The 17,893-nt window shown below is 50.1% G+C and overlaps 1 protein-coding gene across 1 annotated transcript; it reads left to right on the forward strand.

Annotated features, from left to right (window-relative positions):
- Positions 1–1,671: 1,671 nt before the first annotated feature.
- KLF9 (Kruppel like factor 9) lies at positions 1,672–17,815 on the forward strand. Its single transcript, XM_027752155.2, has 2 exons — positions 1,672–2,678; positions 16,687–17,815. Exons 1-2 carry the CDS (start codon positions 2,210–2,212, stop codon positions 16,917–16,919), a joined length of 702 nt encoding a protein of 233 aa, XP_027607956.1. The 5' UTR covers positions 1,672–2,209; the 3' UTR covers positions 16,920–17,815.
- The last annotated feature ends 78 nt before the right edge of the window (positions 17,816–17,893 follow it).

The following is a 17,893-nucleotide window of genomic DNA, read 5'->3' on the forward strand; positions in this document are numbered from 1 at the left end:
CCTACAGACGATGATTCACTTACAGACCTAGTTTCTAGTTCTGTTGTTTTGTTTGTGTGTTTTGGCTTTTTTTCCCAGCTATGATTTGTAAAATTATTTCATCTTGATGCCAATTATCCATGCTAAAGGATTATTACTGCCCGAGGTTGCACGCAGCGATCTGGCGTGCACACAAAATGGCTGACATCTACTAATTTTTATCTCCTGCAGAAAGCGAACAACACTGCCTCATTTCTGTAGCCGCTTCCTCATTATTTCCACATACAGTTCAAGAGATTAATAGCAATCCATAAAACCCTTCACCATTCAGGCCTTGCCTGTTTTTGCAAGGAAGAGTGGGTTGCAGTTGAGGACAGTGAGGTTCAGTGAGGAACTCAGGGCTGCAGCAGCTCAGTCTCCCTGAGATGCAGTTCACAAAAGGAAAGAAAAGCTCCGTGGTCTGACAGGACTGCTTCTCAGTGTAGATATGATTTCAGAGACACCTGGTTTTACTTTGGCTAATTCTGTATGGAGGCCCCTGTGTACAATTTCGAAGACAGAGTCTTTCCCTGTTACGCTCTCTCCTGACACTTGCAAAGCAGCAAAACATACTGACATACTTCACACCTCAATACTACTGGTTTATGGATGATGACAACATCTTTCCCTTCTTTTAAATCATGTTTGATCCAGAAGATGTTTTCCTTTTTTCCAGCTGAGCTCAGGTCAGTAAACTTTCACAACACTCCATAAGCTCTGCACATTCACTGAAACAGATGGAGATATGGGCATGTTATTTGGACAGAGTTGTCAGGTTTTTCGGATTCTTTTAATCTGGACGACACTAACCGAAAGACAGGATGAAGTGTTTAACTAACCACACCTATCTTTGCCAACACTGGCGACCCAACAGCGAAACTTTCTTATAAAATGGCACTAAAAGTCTTCCCCTGACGTGCGCGCCCGGGGGGTCACTCCGCCGAGGTACCTGCGGGGACATGGAGGGTCCCTCTCTGCCCCGCCTGAGGGAGCCGCGTGTCTCGGTGGTGACACCACCGCGTTTCTCCGAGGGGATTCATGGGGTCCTGCTCCCCGCACAGCGTCCGTGCTCCCGCCTCCTGCTCTGTCTCGAGGCCGTGCGGGAGCCCCATCTCACGGGTCCCGGCGCCGGAGCCAGTGAAGGGGGTGTGGTTTCGGGTTCGCGCCCGGGTCACCGACACCTCGCTCGAGAGGGGCATCTCCGGCATGGGGCGGGACGGGGGCGCTCCGCCGCCACACCTGCCCTTTGCCGGCAGCGACACGGCTGGGGGCCGCGGCCGGGACTCGGTGCTCGCTGCTCACCGTTCCCGGTTATCCCCTCGTTCCCCACTCCCCGCCCGCCGCTCCCCGGATTTCCAAGCGCTGCGCACCCTTCTTGCCGCGGCGCTGATTGGCGGGGCTCTGCCAGTGACATCAGCCGGCTCACTTCCCATTGGTCGGCCCGTTGCTGGGACCGTAGGACTTACGGGGAGCCACTTAACCCGCTCGGCGCCGCCGCCCCGCGCCGCCCTCTCCGCAGGCCCGTGGCCGGGGGGCGCCGACGGCTCCTGAGCGGCGTGGAAGGGATGGCGGTGCGACCCCCGAGTCGGGGAGCGGGGCCGCGACACCCCCGCCGCCGCCCCCCTGGTAGCGCTCCGGCATCGCTCTTTTAAGAGGGCGCCCGGAGTAGCACGCGGCCTGGGGAGGGAGCGCGGCGATTGGCGGGGCGGCCGCGCGGCGGACACGCCCCCCCTAGAAAAGGGGCGCCGTGAGTGGCGGGGGGAGAAAGTAAACAGAGCCGGGCGGCCCTGCCCGCAGACCGGCCGGGGCGGGAGGGGCTCGGCGCCTGACGTGATGGGCCCCGGCGCGGCCGCCCCCGGGCAGGAGCACGCGGGGCGCGGGGCGGGCGGCGACGCGACGGGCGGTGTCCTCTCCCCCGGCCCCCGCGCCGGACCCGGGCCGGCCGCGCGGGCGGCGCTCCCCCCTCGCCGGCTGCGCGCCGCCCCCGGGGGGCGGCGGTGAGGGACCTGCCCGGCGCCCCGCTATTTATTCGCCCCCCACGCCCCCTTCCTCCTCCGCTCCGCTCTTCCCCGCGCCGCAGAGACCCCGCGCCGCGGGCGGGCCATGGCCGGCGGCGGCGCGGCCGGACCGGCGGACGAGCTCTGAGGGCGCCCGGAGCCCCCCCGCCGTGTCGTCGAGGCGCGGCCGCACCATGTCGGCCGTCGCCTACGTGGACTTCGTGGCGGCTCAGTGTCTGGTCTCCATCTCCAACCGCTCCGCCGTGCCCGAGGCGGCGCGGCTGAAGGTGCCGGGCGAGGGGGAGGCGGCCCGGGAGCTGCGCGACCCCCGCGACGCCTGGAAGGACTACTGCGCCCTGCTGGCCATCGCCAAGAGCCTGCTGGAGCTGAACAAGTACCGGCCGCTGCCCGCCCCCTCCGTCTGCAGTGACAGCGTGGAGAGCCCCGACGAGGACGCGGGCTCTGACAGCGACGCGGCCACCGAGCAGGGCTCCAGCCCGCCCCGGAGCCCCCCGCCGGGGCCGCCCCCCCGCCTGCGCACCGCCGGGGCCGCCCCCAAGGGGAAGCTGGCGGCCGAGAAGCGGCACAAGTGCCCCTACAGCGGCTGCGGCAAGGTCTACGGCAAGTCCTCCCACCTCAAGGCGCACTACCGGGTGCACACAGGTCAGCGGCGGCGGCGGCGGGAGGGGCGCAGGAGCGAGCGCTTGTCCTCGGGTGAACCCGGCCGGCGGCGCGCCCGGCATCCCCGCGCGGCCCCGCCATCCGCCCGGGCTTCGGGGATGGTTCATCGCTCTCCTTCCCCCACGCCCCGCTTTCCCCCGCCCCGTCCCTTCGCTTCTTTTCCCACCGCGGTGCCGGACTGGCAGGAGCGGGGCCGCTCCGGGTGGGGCTGCGGCAGCGCCTCCCGCCGCGCCCTCCCCGCCGCCCACCTGCGCCCGCCGGGAGCGGAGCCAGGGAGCGAAGTGAACTTCGCGTGTCCGGCGCGGCAGGAGGACGGCGGGGGCCGCCAACCCCGCTCGGGGCGTCGGCGAGGGAAACAGCCGAGCGGCGGGGTTCGGGTTTCCTGCGGCTGCAGGCGGTGAGCCTGCACCGGGTCAGAGTTCGGCGCGTATTCCCCAAGGCAGCCGCGGGCAGCGCAGCCTCCCGCCCGCGCCCCCCTCGCTACTCCCGCCGTCGGGGCCCGGAGAGCTGCCGGTGAGCTCCGCTCGGCTCCAGGGGCTGCTCGCCCCGGGCCATGGCGCCGGAGCAGGAGCGGGCGAGGCCGCCGGCTCGGCTCCGGAGGGGGCGGCGGAGTCTCCCTGAGCGCCGGTGAGCGGTACCTCCGGAGCTTGCGGACACACCCCGCTCCGGCAGGCTGGATGGGGGAACTCTGGAAACGCACCCTCTGAAGCCGGTGTCACAGACCACTGCCGGGGTGCCGGGCTGCTCCCCGCGCCCGGCCGGGGGAATGGAGGAGCTATTTGGGGGGATGGAGGCGCCACCGGAGGGGACCGACCCCGTTCCTCCCGGCAGCAGCGCCCCGCGCTATCGGTTATCGCGACCCGAGCTTTGGCGGGTTCCACAAAGGCTTCATCAGGCTGCGTGCTCCCGTCCCCGGCCCTCGTCTGGGCGCCTCGGAGGGTGTGGCAGCATGGAAACCTGGAGATTAAACACATCTGTGGCAGATGTGTCGTACCGCCCCCGACTGCTTGGGCACCGAGAGGGCAATAGCTGCAGACTTCTCTGTTCGTTTGTTGGTTTTCGTTTTGGTGGTTTTGTTTGTTTTCAGTACAAGTGACTGAATAAAAATCTTTACGTGTCTGAATTGCATTTGGGGTCACAGTGAAGTACACATGGCTGCTTTAAAAATGCTCTAAATTAAAGGGTCGTGCAGGAAGTACAGAAAGTGAATCAAAGGAGACGAACGCTGCCAACGCTTATTTCATATGCTTCACATCAATTCTGTCAATGATAGTGCTTTTCTGGGTTTTGTCTGTTGGTGGAGATGATTATTGGTGAAGTACAAAATGAGTTTATCATCCAAGGAGCATACTGTGAGGCATAGCTGTAGAATTTAACACAGCCTGGGTAGGGTATGACCACATCTCCAGCTAAGCTTCCGTAGCTCCAGTGCTTAGGTGTACGTGCACTGCAGAAGAAGAGACCCGGTGCTGTTGCCTGCTGGTGCCCTGCTGGCAGATCTGCTGGGTGCTTAGCTTGACTGGATGGAAGGGGGGGAGGATTACTGGTTGTGGCTCAGTGATGAGCTCTGCAGTAAGACTGTGTGAGCCGGGAAAGAGGATGGTCAGTGGTGACCCTGTACTGACCTCATGACCAATGCCAAGAACTGCTGTGTTACCAGCTCAGACTGCAGCTCTGATGCTCTTTTGGAGGCTGAATATAACTGGTGCCTTGCAAAGTCTTGTCTCATAAGTGACAAAGAAAATGTGTTAGCATCATTTCCATTTACTACCCCGTGCTCAGATATGCACCTCAATAAGGGAACCAAAATAGATGTTGACTGAGATAGCATTCTGTGTGATGACATGTAAATTAATGTACTGTACAACCCACACAGCTTGCTGTAAGCAATACTGTTATAATAAGTACTCCTGAAGTGGCATGAGGTTTAGCATGTGCTGCTCACAAGTGGGTGGCCTTAGCTCCAAGTATAAGGTGTTTGACTCACACACGCTCATGTACTGTCATGATAGTTCTGTGTGATTAAAACCGCTGCAGACATCCAGCAGTAATGAACTTTCAGAGCTTCCTAATGTGAAGTTAATTGTAGCTAACTGAAATGCTAAACGATACTGCTAATGTTAATTATTTTTATAGATGACAGAACAATTCCTTAGCAACAGTGGGATTCAATGGGGCCTCTGGAGTTATTCATAACTGTATATTGCAGAGCATTAATGCTCCTTCCTTAGTACTGTATTTTTATCTTCTTTGAAAATATATTCTCTTTCATTTACCTGCCATTTTTCATCAGGCCACCTACTAGGTTTCTTACTGCTGTGTGGCCTTTAGTGGGACTAGGGTTGCAAGCACCAACGGAATCTTCCTGGTCTTAAATTTTTAATTTTTAATCCCAGTCTTTACCTTGGAAAATGGCTTCAGGATTTCTGTTCACACCCATGAGCTTGCTTGTAGCCACAGTTCTCTTTATTCTTGGATCCTAACCAAGCAAGTTGGGAAGCTCTGGATCCTGCTCTGTGCTATGTAGTGGCTGGGGATATAAAAACCCACCAGACCATCTTTGGCAAGCTAATGCAAAGCAAGAAAGGAAATACCAAATCAAGGTAGAAGACTAGAAGGCCAAAGATTTGATGCTCAGAGATTAGAGGTCTCTATCTTATTAATGATTCTTTAAACTTGTTGGTTCAAAGGTTCCATATTTCAGACACTAAAAATGTCTGCATAAAATAACAAATTTCCTTGAAATTTGGGCCTTTGCAAAAGGCCCAAATTAGCCATCCATCAGAAATTGTCTTCTGAGTTGATCTTAACAGAAAAAGATCAGTGGACAGCAGCACTGCACATCCTACTTGCACAAACAGTCCCCTTGCTTGTCCCACTGAACTCAGCCTGACTTGGAAGAGCAGGATTTGTATGAGGAAGCCAAGGAAGTCTACCCCTTCCTGGGAGAACAGTCTTTTCATCCCTCACTAGACCTCTGGCGTTTTTGCAATACAATCAGGCACTTCTTTGTTCTGTTATATATGTGTTCATTCATTCATGGCTAGGCTTCACGAACAAAGATTTGGGAAGGGCTCTACCCACATTTGCTACAAGCGCACTGGTGGCTAAAGAGGCCAATGCAAGATAGACAAATCTGGTTGCAAAAGGCACAGCAGAAAGACTCCTTGGATGGTATCAACAAGACACAATTCTTTCTGCGTTGTCTTTTCTCCTCGAGAGTGATCCTGCGTGCGTTCTCAAAGGCATCAGCAGCGTTATAGATGGTGTGTCTCCAGGCCTCCCGATTTGAGGCCAGAGTAGACCAGTTATGTTGATCAATATAGCCGAGGCTGAGATGTTGTTTCAGGGAGTCCTCATATGTCCTCTTCAGGGCTCCTCTCTTGCGGCAGCCAGTGACAAGTTCACCATAAAGCAAGATCTTAGGGAGGCGGTGGTCCTTCATCCTGGAGACGTGCCCTGCCCAACGCAGCTGTGTTCTCAGCAACATGGCCTCAATACTTGTGACTGCTGCTTGTTCTAGAACAGATGGATTGGTCACATAATCTGACCAGTGGATGTTTAGGATTGTGCGGAGACAGCGTTGATGGAAGCGTTCTAGGAGTCGCAGGTGGTGGCGGTAGATGACCCGTGATTCAGACCCATATAAGAGAGCCAACAACACTATGGCTTTGTAAACACTGATCTTTGTACTTTTCTTCAGGTGTTTATTTTGCCAAACTCTTTTATGGAGTTTTCCAAAAGCACTGTATGCCTTTGCTAACCTGCTGTCTATCTCTCCATCAAGCTTACCGCCCAAGGAGATGAGGCTACCTAGGTAATTAAACTGCTGGACTGATTGGAGCTCTGATTGGCCAATGGTGATATGGGGATGATGGGAGACTTCCTGAGGTGCAGATTGATAGAAAACTTCTGTCTTCTTTGAGCTGACTTCCAGCCCAAAAAGCTCAGCAGCCTCAGCAAAGCAGGATGTTAAACGCTGCAGAGCTGCTTCTGTGTGGGCGATGAGGGCGTTGGCATAAAGCAGCTCCCGGACAAGATGGTTTAAGGTCTTGGTGTGGGCCTTCAGTCACCTTAGGTTGAAAAGGCTTCCATCAGTACGGTATCGAATGTAGATACTGTCCTGATCCTCGAGGTCTGCTGTGGCCCTTTGGAGCATCGTGCTGAAAAAGATTGTGAATAGGGTTGGTGCAAGAACACAGCCTTGTTTCACACCATTGGTTATTAGAAAGGGCTGAGAAAGTGCATTGCCATATCTGACTTGGCCGTGCTGATCCTCGTGAAGTGAGATGATCATTTTAAGGAACTTGGGGGGACATCCTAAACGTTCCAAAATGGCCCACAGACCTTTTCTGCTCACAGTATTGAAAGCCTTGGTGAGGTCGACAAAGGTTACATAGAGACCTTTGTTCTGTTCCCTACACTTCTCTTGCAGTTGTCTGAGAACAAATACCATGTCTGTGGTCCTCCTGTTGGCTCTGAAACCACTTTGGCTTTCAGGTAGAATTCCTTCTGCTATAGCGGGTATTAGTCTGTTCAAGAGTATTCTTGCCAGGATTTTGCCAGCAATGGAGAGCAGAGTAATACCATGGTAACTTGAACAGTCTGATTTATCTCCTTTCTTCTTATACAAGGTGATGATGACTGCATCACAAAGGTCTGATGGTAGTTTGCCTAGTTCCCAACAGCACACCACAAACTCGTGAAATTTAGCAAGGAGTGCTTGGCCCCCATGTTTCCAGACTTCAGGTGGGATTCCATCAACTCCAGCTGCCTTGCCAATTTTCACCTGCTGTATGGCCTTAAGGGTTTCTCCCATGTATGTGTACCTACATTCAAAATGTAGCAGTTTGCAAAGGCACAGCGATACAAGGACAAGCACATAATGGAAACTGAGATATTGCCTCTCCTCTCCCTTTACTACCATATAAAAGTAACTTAGAATTTGTGAATTTAGTTCTGGTGTCTTGGGCAGGAAGAGCAGCACAGGTAAGATTGTTCTTTGCCATGAGCTGTGTCCAGCGGAATCTCTGAGGCTCACAGGGTTTGGTGTAGGAGGGAAAAGGTGATATTATGCCCGATGGCTTGCAAGCTAAAAACTATTCTTCAGGAAGGCAGGTGGAGAGATAGCTCATACAACATAACCATGCCTTAAGTTTGCCCATCCCTTAAGGGAATATAGGACACGTAAACTCAGCTGGAGTTTGGTGGTGGCAGGAGGGATTATGAGTGGTGTGTCTGCGTAGGAGTCTTGAGCATTGAATTGTCATGATCCAGTCTTGCAAAATTGCCCTTCAGAGCACAGAAAAAGGCCCAGGTGAGCCCCGAGCCCTGGAAGCAGTACAGAGGTCAGGAAAGGGTGAAGGACCCATCTGAACCGGAAAATGACAAGCAACAGCAGATACACAAGGGAGTTACCTTGAAAATGCACAGACTTGTCTAAATAGGTGGTTTTAGAGGTTTGATTATGTCAAGTGTTGTGTAGTTTTATTACTAGCCTCAAAGACAAAGGTGGGGGGAGCATCATAACAAAGAGGGAATTGCAGGCCGGAGGGTTTCCAGGGAAAAAGAAGGCATATGAGAGTAAACAAGCAATCTTAGAAGTCCTGGCCAGGGAGTGCAGAGCAAAGGGCAAGGAGAGAAACTGGCAGGAGAAACAAGCTCTATGGAATTTATGTTTGTTATGATGGTGTGAATGTAATCTAGCTAAAGGGCATATGGCCACTGAGACCAGATCCTCGTGGTCAGGAAAGAGGGACAGAGAAGGTACCATAAAACTAGTTTGTGAGATGCCTCCTACTACAGGACTTGTAGGAATTTACTTGTCTGGAGAGGCTGAGGACCGATGGGAAGTTCACATATTCCTCAGGTGCCCTTAATTAAAAGCTTAGATGCACAAACCCAAATGTGGGAAAAGTTCTGCATTATCGTGTAAAGTAGATCCAAACAATGCCAATAGTTTTGCTACACCAGACAGCTGATGCACCCTTGAGTGCTCTAGGCATTTGGCTCTCACCAACACTTGGTAGCAGGGCTTAGGCAAAGATGTGGACCCATAGCTTGGTGATCTGCACAGTGAAGCTGAGGAGCATTTCCAGTAGAGAGGAAGAACAAGTGCTGCAGCTGCTATCTAGATATCATGGTGTCAGACCAGCCCCTGTATCAGTTTGCATTTTACTCTGCTGCTTTATTATTTGTGTTCTAGATTAGCACTGGCTCAACAGACTGTCCAGATGCTGGTATGCTGACAGTCTGCTCACTGAGAGCTTTTTGGGGGATTTTGTTTGAGCATAATCTGAAATTTAGCATTTTAAGCCCCTCTTATCCAACTCATGCAATGTCACTTTGCCAGATCCCTTAGAATAGGACCAAAGAGCAAAAAGTGGAGCCAGCAGGACATTTTTTGCTAAATTCAGAATGCCATCTGGAACACCCACTCTGAAGGGTTAATGAAAATATGCAAATTGCTGGAGTTCTAATGGGCGTATTTCCAAGTCTTGGAGAAACATGATCATTCTGACTGGAAGTTTTGCCAGCTGAGTAAGATACGCAAAAGTCCTCGAGATTAAGTTCAATGCAGCCTAATTCCCAGTTGTTTTCTTTTGTTTTCTGCTAAAAAAAGAAAAAAATTAAGCAGGTCTATGTGTCGCAGTGGGAAAGCACTCCAGAAAGGTTTGTTTATCAGTTGAGTCAACGTGAAGAAGTGCACATGTAGGACATAAGCAGTGAGCAGGCATCACCCGTAAGAGCACAACTCCTGCTTCCAGATGGATGTATTGAAATTGCAGCTTTATGGAGTTCCCGCACACTGTTCTACTGAGGCACTAAAGACCATGTGGTAGATGTCACTGCATGTCTTGCAGCCCCAGCTGTCAGGATCCATGCAGGAACAATCGCTCCCCTTTGTTGACTGCTGTGATTTTGTGCACTAGACTGCTGCTCCTGTGCTTCTGGCCTTGCACAACTACCTACCTGCAGCTGGAAGAGCAGGGAAGAGCCAATCTAAGATTAAACAAAGAGGATCTGAGGGAGTGAAGGCAAAGCACACTTCAGATACTGTTAACTTGTGGTAGTACAGTTCACCATCTGTTTATGATGAATGTGAATAGCCTGAGAGCACATTATAAGTACCTCAGACTTGATGGAAAAGTCAGTTGAAACACTGGCTAATAAATTCAGAGTGAAATAACAAAAGTTACATTATCTTTCTGAATGCACATAGAAGTGCATTCTTCCTTTCTCTGTCCAAGCTGTCTCCTCTTAGTGAGCATTTGATTATTCAGATAGGACAGGAGCTTAAATCCAATGTTCTTTGATCCCAGTTAAGTGCCCTAAGCACTTAGTCTCTCTCCAGTACTCAGTTAATATTTAAGTATTACTGCAAAATGGAGGAAGTTCACACAGAGAAAAGTCAAGAAAGGAGAAGTACTTGTCCCATGTACCTAAAAGCACTGATGAGAGCACTGATCTCAGCTATGACAGTGTAGATTTTACTCTCTCTTGTGAGGTTTGGAAAGGTCTCTCCTCTCCCAAGTAGCTTCCCTGACTGATACTTATTTTTTATATATACATATACATGTATATGGAGGCCCAGTCCCCCAGAGAAAGCCTTTTGTAAGTCAGGCAAGGTGGTTCTGCTCTGACAGAGAAGTTGTAAGGCTATTCTTTGCATCCGATGCTCTGTCACAGCAGGATAAGAGCAGTACAGAGTTTCCCTGGAATTCAGAGTCTCAGCAGCAGCAGGTTCTAGCAGGTGGTTTTGCATCTGGACTTTTGAAGGAGTTGCTGAGTGAGGTTCTGATGTCAGAACATTCTAAGTACTTGCTGAAAGCAGAACTTGAATCAACCTGTGGTGTTTAATCCTAAATACTGGCAGAATAAACCCCTTGCTGGAACCCATCCATCTGTCACCTATCCCATAGGCAGTGTCTGTCTGATCTGTTGCCGGGTTGGATGGCCACAGTTTAGGTGTTCCAGAAAGCGTTGGTTTACGCACATAGTATATAGCATCCTCATCGCCGATCTCGCTCTGCACCAGTATCTGTACCTTGTTGCCATGCGTTTTAATGATCTGATTTTGGAATATCTCTGAAGAAGAAAAAGCCTGCTTGAAAGGTCTCCAATCTGTCTGCCCTGAAGATCCATCTTCACCAGCGTATCTTGCATGTGGACACTCAGTCAAAGTCCAGTGTCCCACAGGAAATTGCTCATTCAGGATGTGTGGGGCAAGCAACACACTGGGGAGAAAAATGGGAGAGACCTGAGATAGCAGGGATTCTGGGATAAGGAAGATAGCCTCATATTTTGTTTTTCCCCCCTTGCAATGAACTGGACCATGTTCTTGACATCCACCTACAGAACCTGTCATACTTCAGTAGGCACTGAGACACACAAGAGTGGTGGCTGAGTGGGATGACAGGAAAAAAAGTAAAGAATTGCTTATCAGTGACATCTTTAAGTTAAAGCTTGGGGTTTTGGTCTCAGTTATTACTAGGGTACCAAGATTCTTTGAAAATGTCAAGCACCAGCAGCCAGAGGTACAGGAGGATCTTGGAAGAAGAAAGAGGGGATTAGAGCCTGTCATTTGAACCATGCAGAGCTAATTCTGCGAGAACTGTTTTGCTTTTGCTGATGGCAAGAGATTTTGCAGTTTGGGGTTTCTGTATTTGCTTGCTTTCCCTTCTCCCTCTTCTCCTTCAGTTGCTTCAGTTTTCTGGCAGGAGGCCAGCCTTGCTGCTGTTCAGTCAGACTGGGCCTCAGGGCAGGTGCTGCAGGCAGGGTGGGCATCCCTGCAGTGGGAGGTACTGGCTGGCTGTGTCATGACAGTGACTGAGCCAGAGCCATGAGGTCAAACTCTGAACCATTCCTCAGTTTTTTACACTTAAAACAGTGGCTGCATTACTGGGCAGCACAACCCTTCCTTGTACTCGGTGGTTTCGTTTTCAATAACACAGGCCAGTGAAGGTTTTAAATCTCTTGTAATTGGTCTAATTGGATGTCCATCCATTCATGCAGCCATAGCTATTTGGCTTCTAATTCATGTGTGAAGCAGCATCATTAATACTACTGGATAGCAAACTGTCCTGCATTAGCTAGTGCTGGTGCCAGGCTCTAGACTCATGGCTGTGTCCAACCCCTCTTCTGTCAGCAAGGAAGACAGTTTGAGCCTACTAAAACAGTTCATCTTGGCCAGACTTCTGTCCACACCAACAGCAATGTCTGAATGTCTTCCATGAAGCCAGTGCTCAAGCAGTTTTAGTAATTCACATAAAGTTAGTATTTCATTCACTGCAGAAGTTCAGTGTACTCTAGTCTTAGTGTATGTCCTGTTACACACCAAGAGAGTTGCCCAAGTGGGTGATCATAAACTGTCATCAGCTTTCTCAAGCACAGCCTCCCTCCCTTCCAGAAAAATAAAAAAAGTCACTAAAGACTTCTCTGTCCCTTTTTTGACCAAACAAACCTGTTTTTGTTAAAGACACCATGAACTGCAGCTCCTAACTTCAGTCATCCCTGCATAAAGCAGCATTTTGTGGTGAGAAGACCAGTGACAGATCGGGATATCACTACCACCTGTACTTACGTTTAATGAGTCTGCTAATGCCTACTCTGTATTCTTTTTCATAAACTCTTCCTGCAAAAGACCACAGTGGGGATAATCTGAAATTCCTGGGGTAGGGCAAAAAAGCTAAATTATTTATCATCTATTCAGAATAAAATGGAAATGGAATAGAATAAAGTGGGCCTGCCCTGGGTCATGCAAAGTAGCTTGCAAGTTTAAACTTGCACAGAAAGAAGAAACTAAACATTGAGGTAGCGGGTAGGGAGAAGGAAAAGGTAGAAAAGGGCAGGTGAATCAAGATTGCAAACATTGAAAGGATCTGCAATGGCCTTTATATCCTTATGGTATTTAAAACAAGACAGGGTTGCAGGAGCAGGAGTTCTTCAGACTGCAGAGAAGACTTGTGAATCACCACCATTAGCTTGTGGTCACAGTAAACCATGTCTCTCACTACATTCCTGGCAACACAGAGCACAAAGAATGGGAGTCTGCAGATGCACCTGTGAATCAGTTTCTATTTCACTTCTTACTTCTGTAAGCTGCCCTTGATAATTTTTTTTAATTTTTTGGTTTTTAAAGAAAAATATTTACCTCTTGTGTCTGCTGTGTTAGGGTCCTATCACACATGGTTTTAAACTACCATGATATACCATTGGCCATTCCTTCATCTCTTCATAGAAATCCCATCTAAGGCATATCTTAAAATGTTAGTAACATACAGCCAGCAACAGAATCAGTGTATAATAGCACTCTGTTTTGATGGTTCATTCTGCTGTTTCAAGCTTTAGTATTACTACCCCCAAAACTAAAGGAGAAAAATCATACAGAAAACATATTTCATGCATGAAACATGGCAAGAAATCCGTATCTCCAGATGGAGGCAGCATTAGCTTGCACTGCAGCTCTGTGGGCCACTGCCTGCCCAGCAAGCATATGAGCTGCAAGACCTATTTTCTCAGAGGACTCTTCCACAAACATCTCTGCTGCTTTACGAAATAGCAAATACAGCTACCAGCATTGCTAGGTGGACAGTTATCATGTGCGTTGCATTAAAAGCCTCCTGGAGGAAAACTCCACCCCTGCTTTGCACCTATTGAGTCTGTCACTGACATCACCCTTTTGGGCTGGTGTCATCCCTTACAGCTTTGTGAGCGAGGGGAGTGGTGGATCCTGTGATCTTGGAGATAGCCCCTGAGGGCCTGGAAAAGCCTCCCTCCCCCTTGTGTCTCTGCTATGAGAAGTCTGGAGTTTAATGCATTTAGGTGCCAGGGATTATGCCTGGCCTACTTTCGTACAGGCACTTCCCAAGTGGCTGTGACAGCTTCCGTGGGTTTGTGTTGCCAAGGTGGTGAAGCCATTCTCAGCCACTGTACTTGGGAGCTCAGTGGGTGGTGGGTGCCTGTGGCAGCTCTGGTGAATCGAAGGAGCACAGCTGCTCGTTCCTATCCATGATCTCTGCTGCATTCCCTGTCCTGCATCCCTACAAGCTAGCTCTCCTGTGGGTAGCAAGGCATGCCTCCACCACAGCAGTCTTCTGCAGCCTTGGTGTGCTCCCCCAGCCAAGCCCTGGGTTGGTTCCCAGGGGACTGCAGTGCCAAATATACACAAGGGATACTGAACAAACCTTGCCTTTCCCTAAAGCTTTGTGTTGTGCTGCATAATTTTAGAGTGCTTTCCCCTATCATATGAAATGGGTTTGTGGGGTAGCCATGGTGGAGGTCATGCTGCTCCCATCATGTTTCACAGGGAATTCCAGAAGCAGGCCTTCTTCTTCTTTTGCCGTGTGCAATTCCCGGGGAGCATAGAGAAGGAGCTCAGTGTCTTGAGGGCTGCTTGGGGCCAGATTTTAAACACTGCTTTTAGGCACTCAGGTTGGATACTACCATGCCTAAAATGTAGGTGCTGCACCCGAGAGACTATGATGCTTAGGCACCTCATCTCCCTGCTGTACAGTTGGGCACTTATGCAGAGCTGAAGAGCTGTCCTGAGGTGGGTGGAAATGTGCTTTCTGGAGATGGGGTGTTACAATCCACTCCAGAAGGCAAGGGTAACCCAGGTTCTTGTTAACAGATCCCGTGAGGCGGATTAGAGTGAAATGGCACTGAATGATTGGTGTTTGTACAGATATATATATTTTTAGGGTTTATTTTAGTTTTTATTATTACTATAGTAATATCACAATAGGAAAGCATAAAAATATCACTTAAGAAAATGTACAAGGGAAGGAAGGATGGAAGGAAGGAAAAGAGTAGAAATATATTGCCACCTGTGGATTCCGTGACAAGAGTTGATTGTTGAAATTTTGATGTCCATTGGTTGAAGTGATGGTCACAGTCTTGATCTGTCTGAGTTGGGGAAAAAGCCCACAAAACACAAAGTCCAAGGGGTTAATATGCACTTGGTGGGAACACCCAGGTACCTCCCCTGAAGGGGTTGTTTCAGTCCTCTGGTGGAAGGCCTCAGAAATGAGTCTGGGGGTGCTTTGGGGGTCTTTGATGGTGTATGACCCCTTCTAAGACATGACAGCTACCTCTCACATCAATGCAGTTGAGCCAGTTAATGCCCCATCAGACTTTCCCCAGGGGGAGGGAGGGGAGTTTTACAACAGTGAATTTCATGAGGGAGGACAGTTGGCATGATAAAAAGCACCATCCCACCTCCAAGGATCTGCCTCTTATCAGCCTCAAAAGCTTGTAGCCTCCAGTGGTGGGTGTTCACCCCCTCTGTCTTATGTGGATCACCACCACACACCCAAAAACTCTCCTCCTCCCCCTTGGCTGGGGGAGAAGCGTATGCAAACCCTTCCTTAGCAAATGAGATTCTGGGCTGTGGCCTCCCCCAGTGTTGTGTACTTCTCCTTACACCTGAGATAACTGGACAATAGTCTCACTGTTACCTTATCTCAAGTTTCTGTCAGGTGGCTTAACTCACAGTCCCAATTCCACTTGGGAGGCATATTCAGGGGATGGTCTTGGTGGCTGAAGATGAGCAGTTGCTTTTTTGCACAGTTTGATATAGTGGGCAAAGTCCTTTGGTGATCTAAACAAATGTTTGACCATTAACCACTTCAGTCTCTCACATGGCACAGGACACCTCAGCTGCTCCTGCTGCTCTGGGGTGTAAGTGCCTGACACACCCCAGAGCCATATACTAGGTGGCTCCACACATGCAGGATGTATAGCACTCTTCCCACACTCCTGGGGGGAGCTAGAAAGCTGTTATGCACCTCCCACTACCACCTGCTTCCAGGAGCTGAGACAGAAACCATGAGATAGATAGCAAAAGAGCAGTACAAGTGAAACACTTGCCTCAGATGCTGAGGGCAGGCGCCGGACAAGGCGAAGCTGGGGCAGAGCAGTGTTGTGAGGCCTCTGTACAGCTTCTGGTCCTGCTCCGCTGTGTAACTGCAGTTGTGACCTTCATGCACACGTGAGCCTACGTACCATTTTAATTAATTTGTTTTATACAGGTAGTGGTTGTTCAGAAAGTCTTTCAACCTTATCCAAAAGCATACAGCAGAGAGCCAAGAAATGCATGTATAACAAAAAAACCCCAAAGTCCCAGCTCAGAATGGCTGGCAGCTGTGCCTCCACCAGGCTCAGGCACTCAGCTGACTTGGCTTCCTCTGCTACATCCTTTTCCCCTGACTGAGGACTAGCATGGCCATGAGGCAAGGGAGGCAAGCTCAGGGCATGCAGCCGCTAAGCTGCTGTAACTTATGCAGTCCTACTCATCCAGGTGCAGCTCTGCAGCACACTGGTTGGTCTGGAATGGGGCAGCCCCTGTTAGGGAGCACCAAATCATCAGAAGCCTCAATGGTGACAGCAGCTGCGGTATTAAAAGAGGCTTACTAGGGCTTTCAGGGCCTGTGGCGTAGCTATACCATGTAGGGGAGCATGGGACTTCTCTCTGCGGCTACGGTGGTTTTGCTCTACATATTTGCAGCCCCAAGACTTCAGTGCTCTCCTTGATGGCTTCCCACTCAGTTGTCCGTGGGCTGGAATGACTTGTCATGGGTGAAGGATTTTTTTTTGCTTATTTTCTAACCAATTACAAATACTTTTGTTCAGTAGAATGTAAGTGTCAGAGAGTACTTCTGGCTCTCGTTTCCCAAACCACTCTAGTGAGCTCAACATGAAAAGCATACAGGAACAGGCAGTGCTCATCTGTTGCTTAGAGTCTTCAGGTCATGTACGGTTCTGCACCAGAGTGTGATTTTCATGTGGTTGGAGGGCTTTTTGGCTTCTGCTGAAACCTGATGAAGCAAGTCATCAACAAGTCCACAGACTCCACTGGCACCATAGGAGGAAACAAAAGCAGCTTTTTCCCCTCAGCAGCATGTTCTCTGGCTCCTCAGCAAAGCTGGTATGTGCCGACCTGCATTACCCCTGCCTCCCTAAATCTCTTGTCATCCTTTCCTCCCTGCAGGTGAGCGACCATTCCCCTGCACATGGCCTGACTGCCTTAAAAAGTTCTCCCGCTCCGATGAGCTCACCCGGCACTACCGAACCCACACTGGCGAGAAGCAGTTTCGATGCCCCCTCTGCGAGAAGCGGTTCATGCGCAGTGACCACCTGACCAAGCACGCCCGCCGCCACACCGAGTTCCACCCCAGCATGATCAAGCGATCCAAGAAGTCCAGCTCCAGCAGCTCCTTGTGAAGGCAGGGCTGGCCCTGGGAGGGGAGTGGGGGAGAGGCAAGCTGGGGCAGGGATGCAGGCAATGGTGCCAGAGCACGAGCATCCGCTATGGTGCCGGTCACCCTCACTGTCCAAAAGCACATGTAGCCGATGTTAAAAAAACAAAAGTACTCAGCACCTCCGTCCCTGTCCTCCACCTCCCGTGCTCTGCTCTGAGAACAACAGTCTGGAGCAAGCAGACTGTAGGGTGAGAGGAGGGAAGGGACAGCCAGCAGAGGAGGCGACCACCTCCTCAAACATAAAGCATTGATACTGGTGTACATACGTATGACAGGGTGGTCTGGCCTGTGCCACCATAGTAGCGTGACCCCAAAGTCTTTGTGATTGCTGTGTCATGAACATGTTTTGTTGAACAGTGTAATGCTGCTTGTATTTAGAGTTTGTTGAGTAAAAACACTTTCCGAGTCACATAAATAACTCTCAGATAAGAACTCCATAGCACATTGTAGAAGTGGGTTTACTTCTGTGTCAGAGTGATCCTGCACTTAAAGAGACTGTTAAGAGAACATTACATATGTTACTAATACTGAGATAGGTGAATTTATACTCAAGAAGGCCCATTAAATAAATGGGTCTTTTTAATTTTTCTTTGCATTAACTATACTTTTGAATATAAGCTGGACTTTTCCAGTAGAAACATGTATAATCCAAGAAGATACTTAAAGCAAAAAAAACCCCACAACAGCTCAGTCATTTTCTGATCATATGTGTATTTAGCTCTGTTATTCACTTACCTGGAAAAATACAAGTCTGCTTAGATAATGTGGTGGGCATGTGGGAGCTGAGCATATGTCTCTCATGTGATCCTGTACTTTACTTGTCAATAATACAGTACTGTACTGTAGAAATGCCACTAACAGTGCTTTATTCTGCTGTGTTTTGTTTGAATGGGTGCATAATAGCAGCTACCATCCTTACAAACTGCTGCTTTTTTA

This window comes from Pipra filicauda, unplaced genomic scaffold (assembly GCF_003945595.2).
Source record: "Pipra filicauda isolate LSUMZ 115617 unplaced genomic scaffold, ASM394559v2 scaffold37_size4185640_pilon, whole genome shotgun sequence".
Lineage (NCBI taxonomy): Eukaryota > Metazoa > Chordata > Aves > Passeriformes > Pipridae > Pipra > Pipra filicauda.

Bases quoted from the DNA above. Each gene is read 5' to 3' on its own strand.
- KLF9 (XM_027752155.2), top strand. From the start codon at position 2,210: ATGTCGGCCGTCGCCTACGTGGACTTCGTGGCGGCTCAGTGTCTGGTC. The intron at 2,679-16,686 runs GTCAGCGGCGGC...TCCTCCCTGCAG, and splicing joins GCACTACCGGGTGCACACAG to GTGAGCGACCATTCCCCTGC.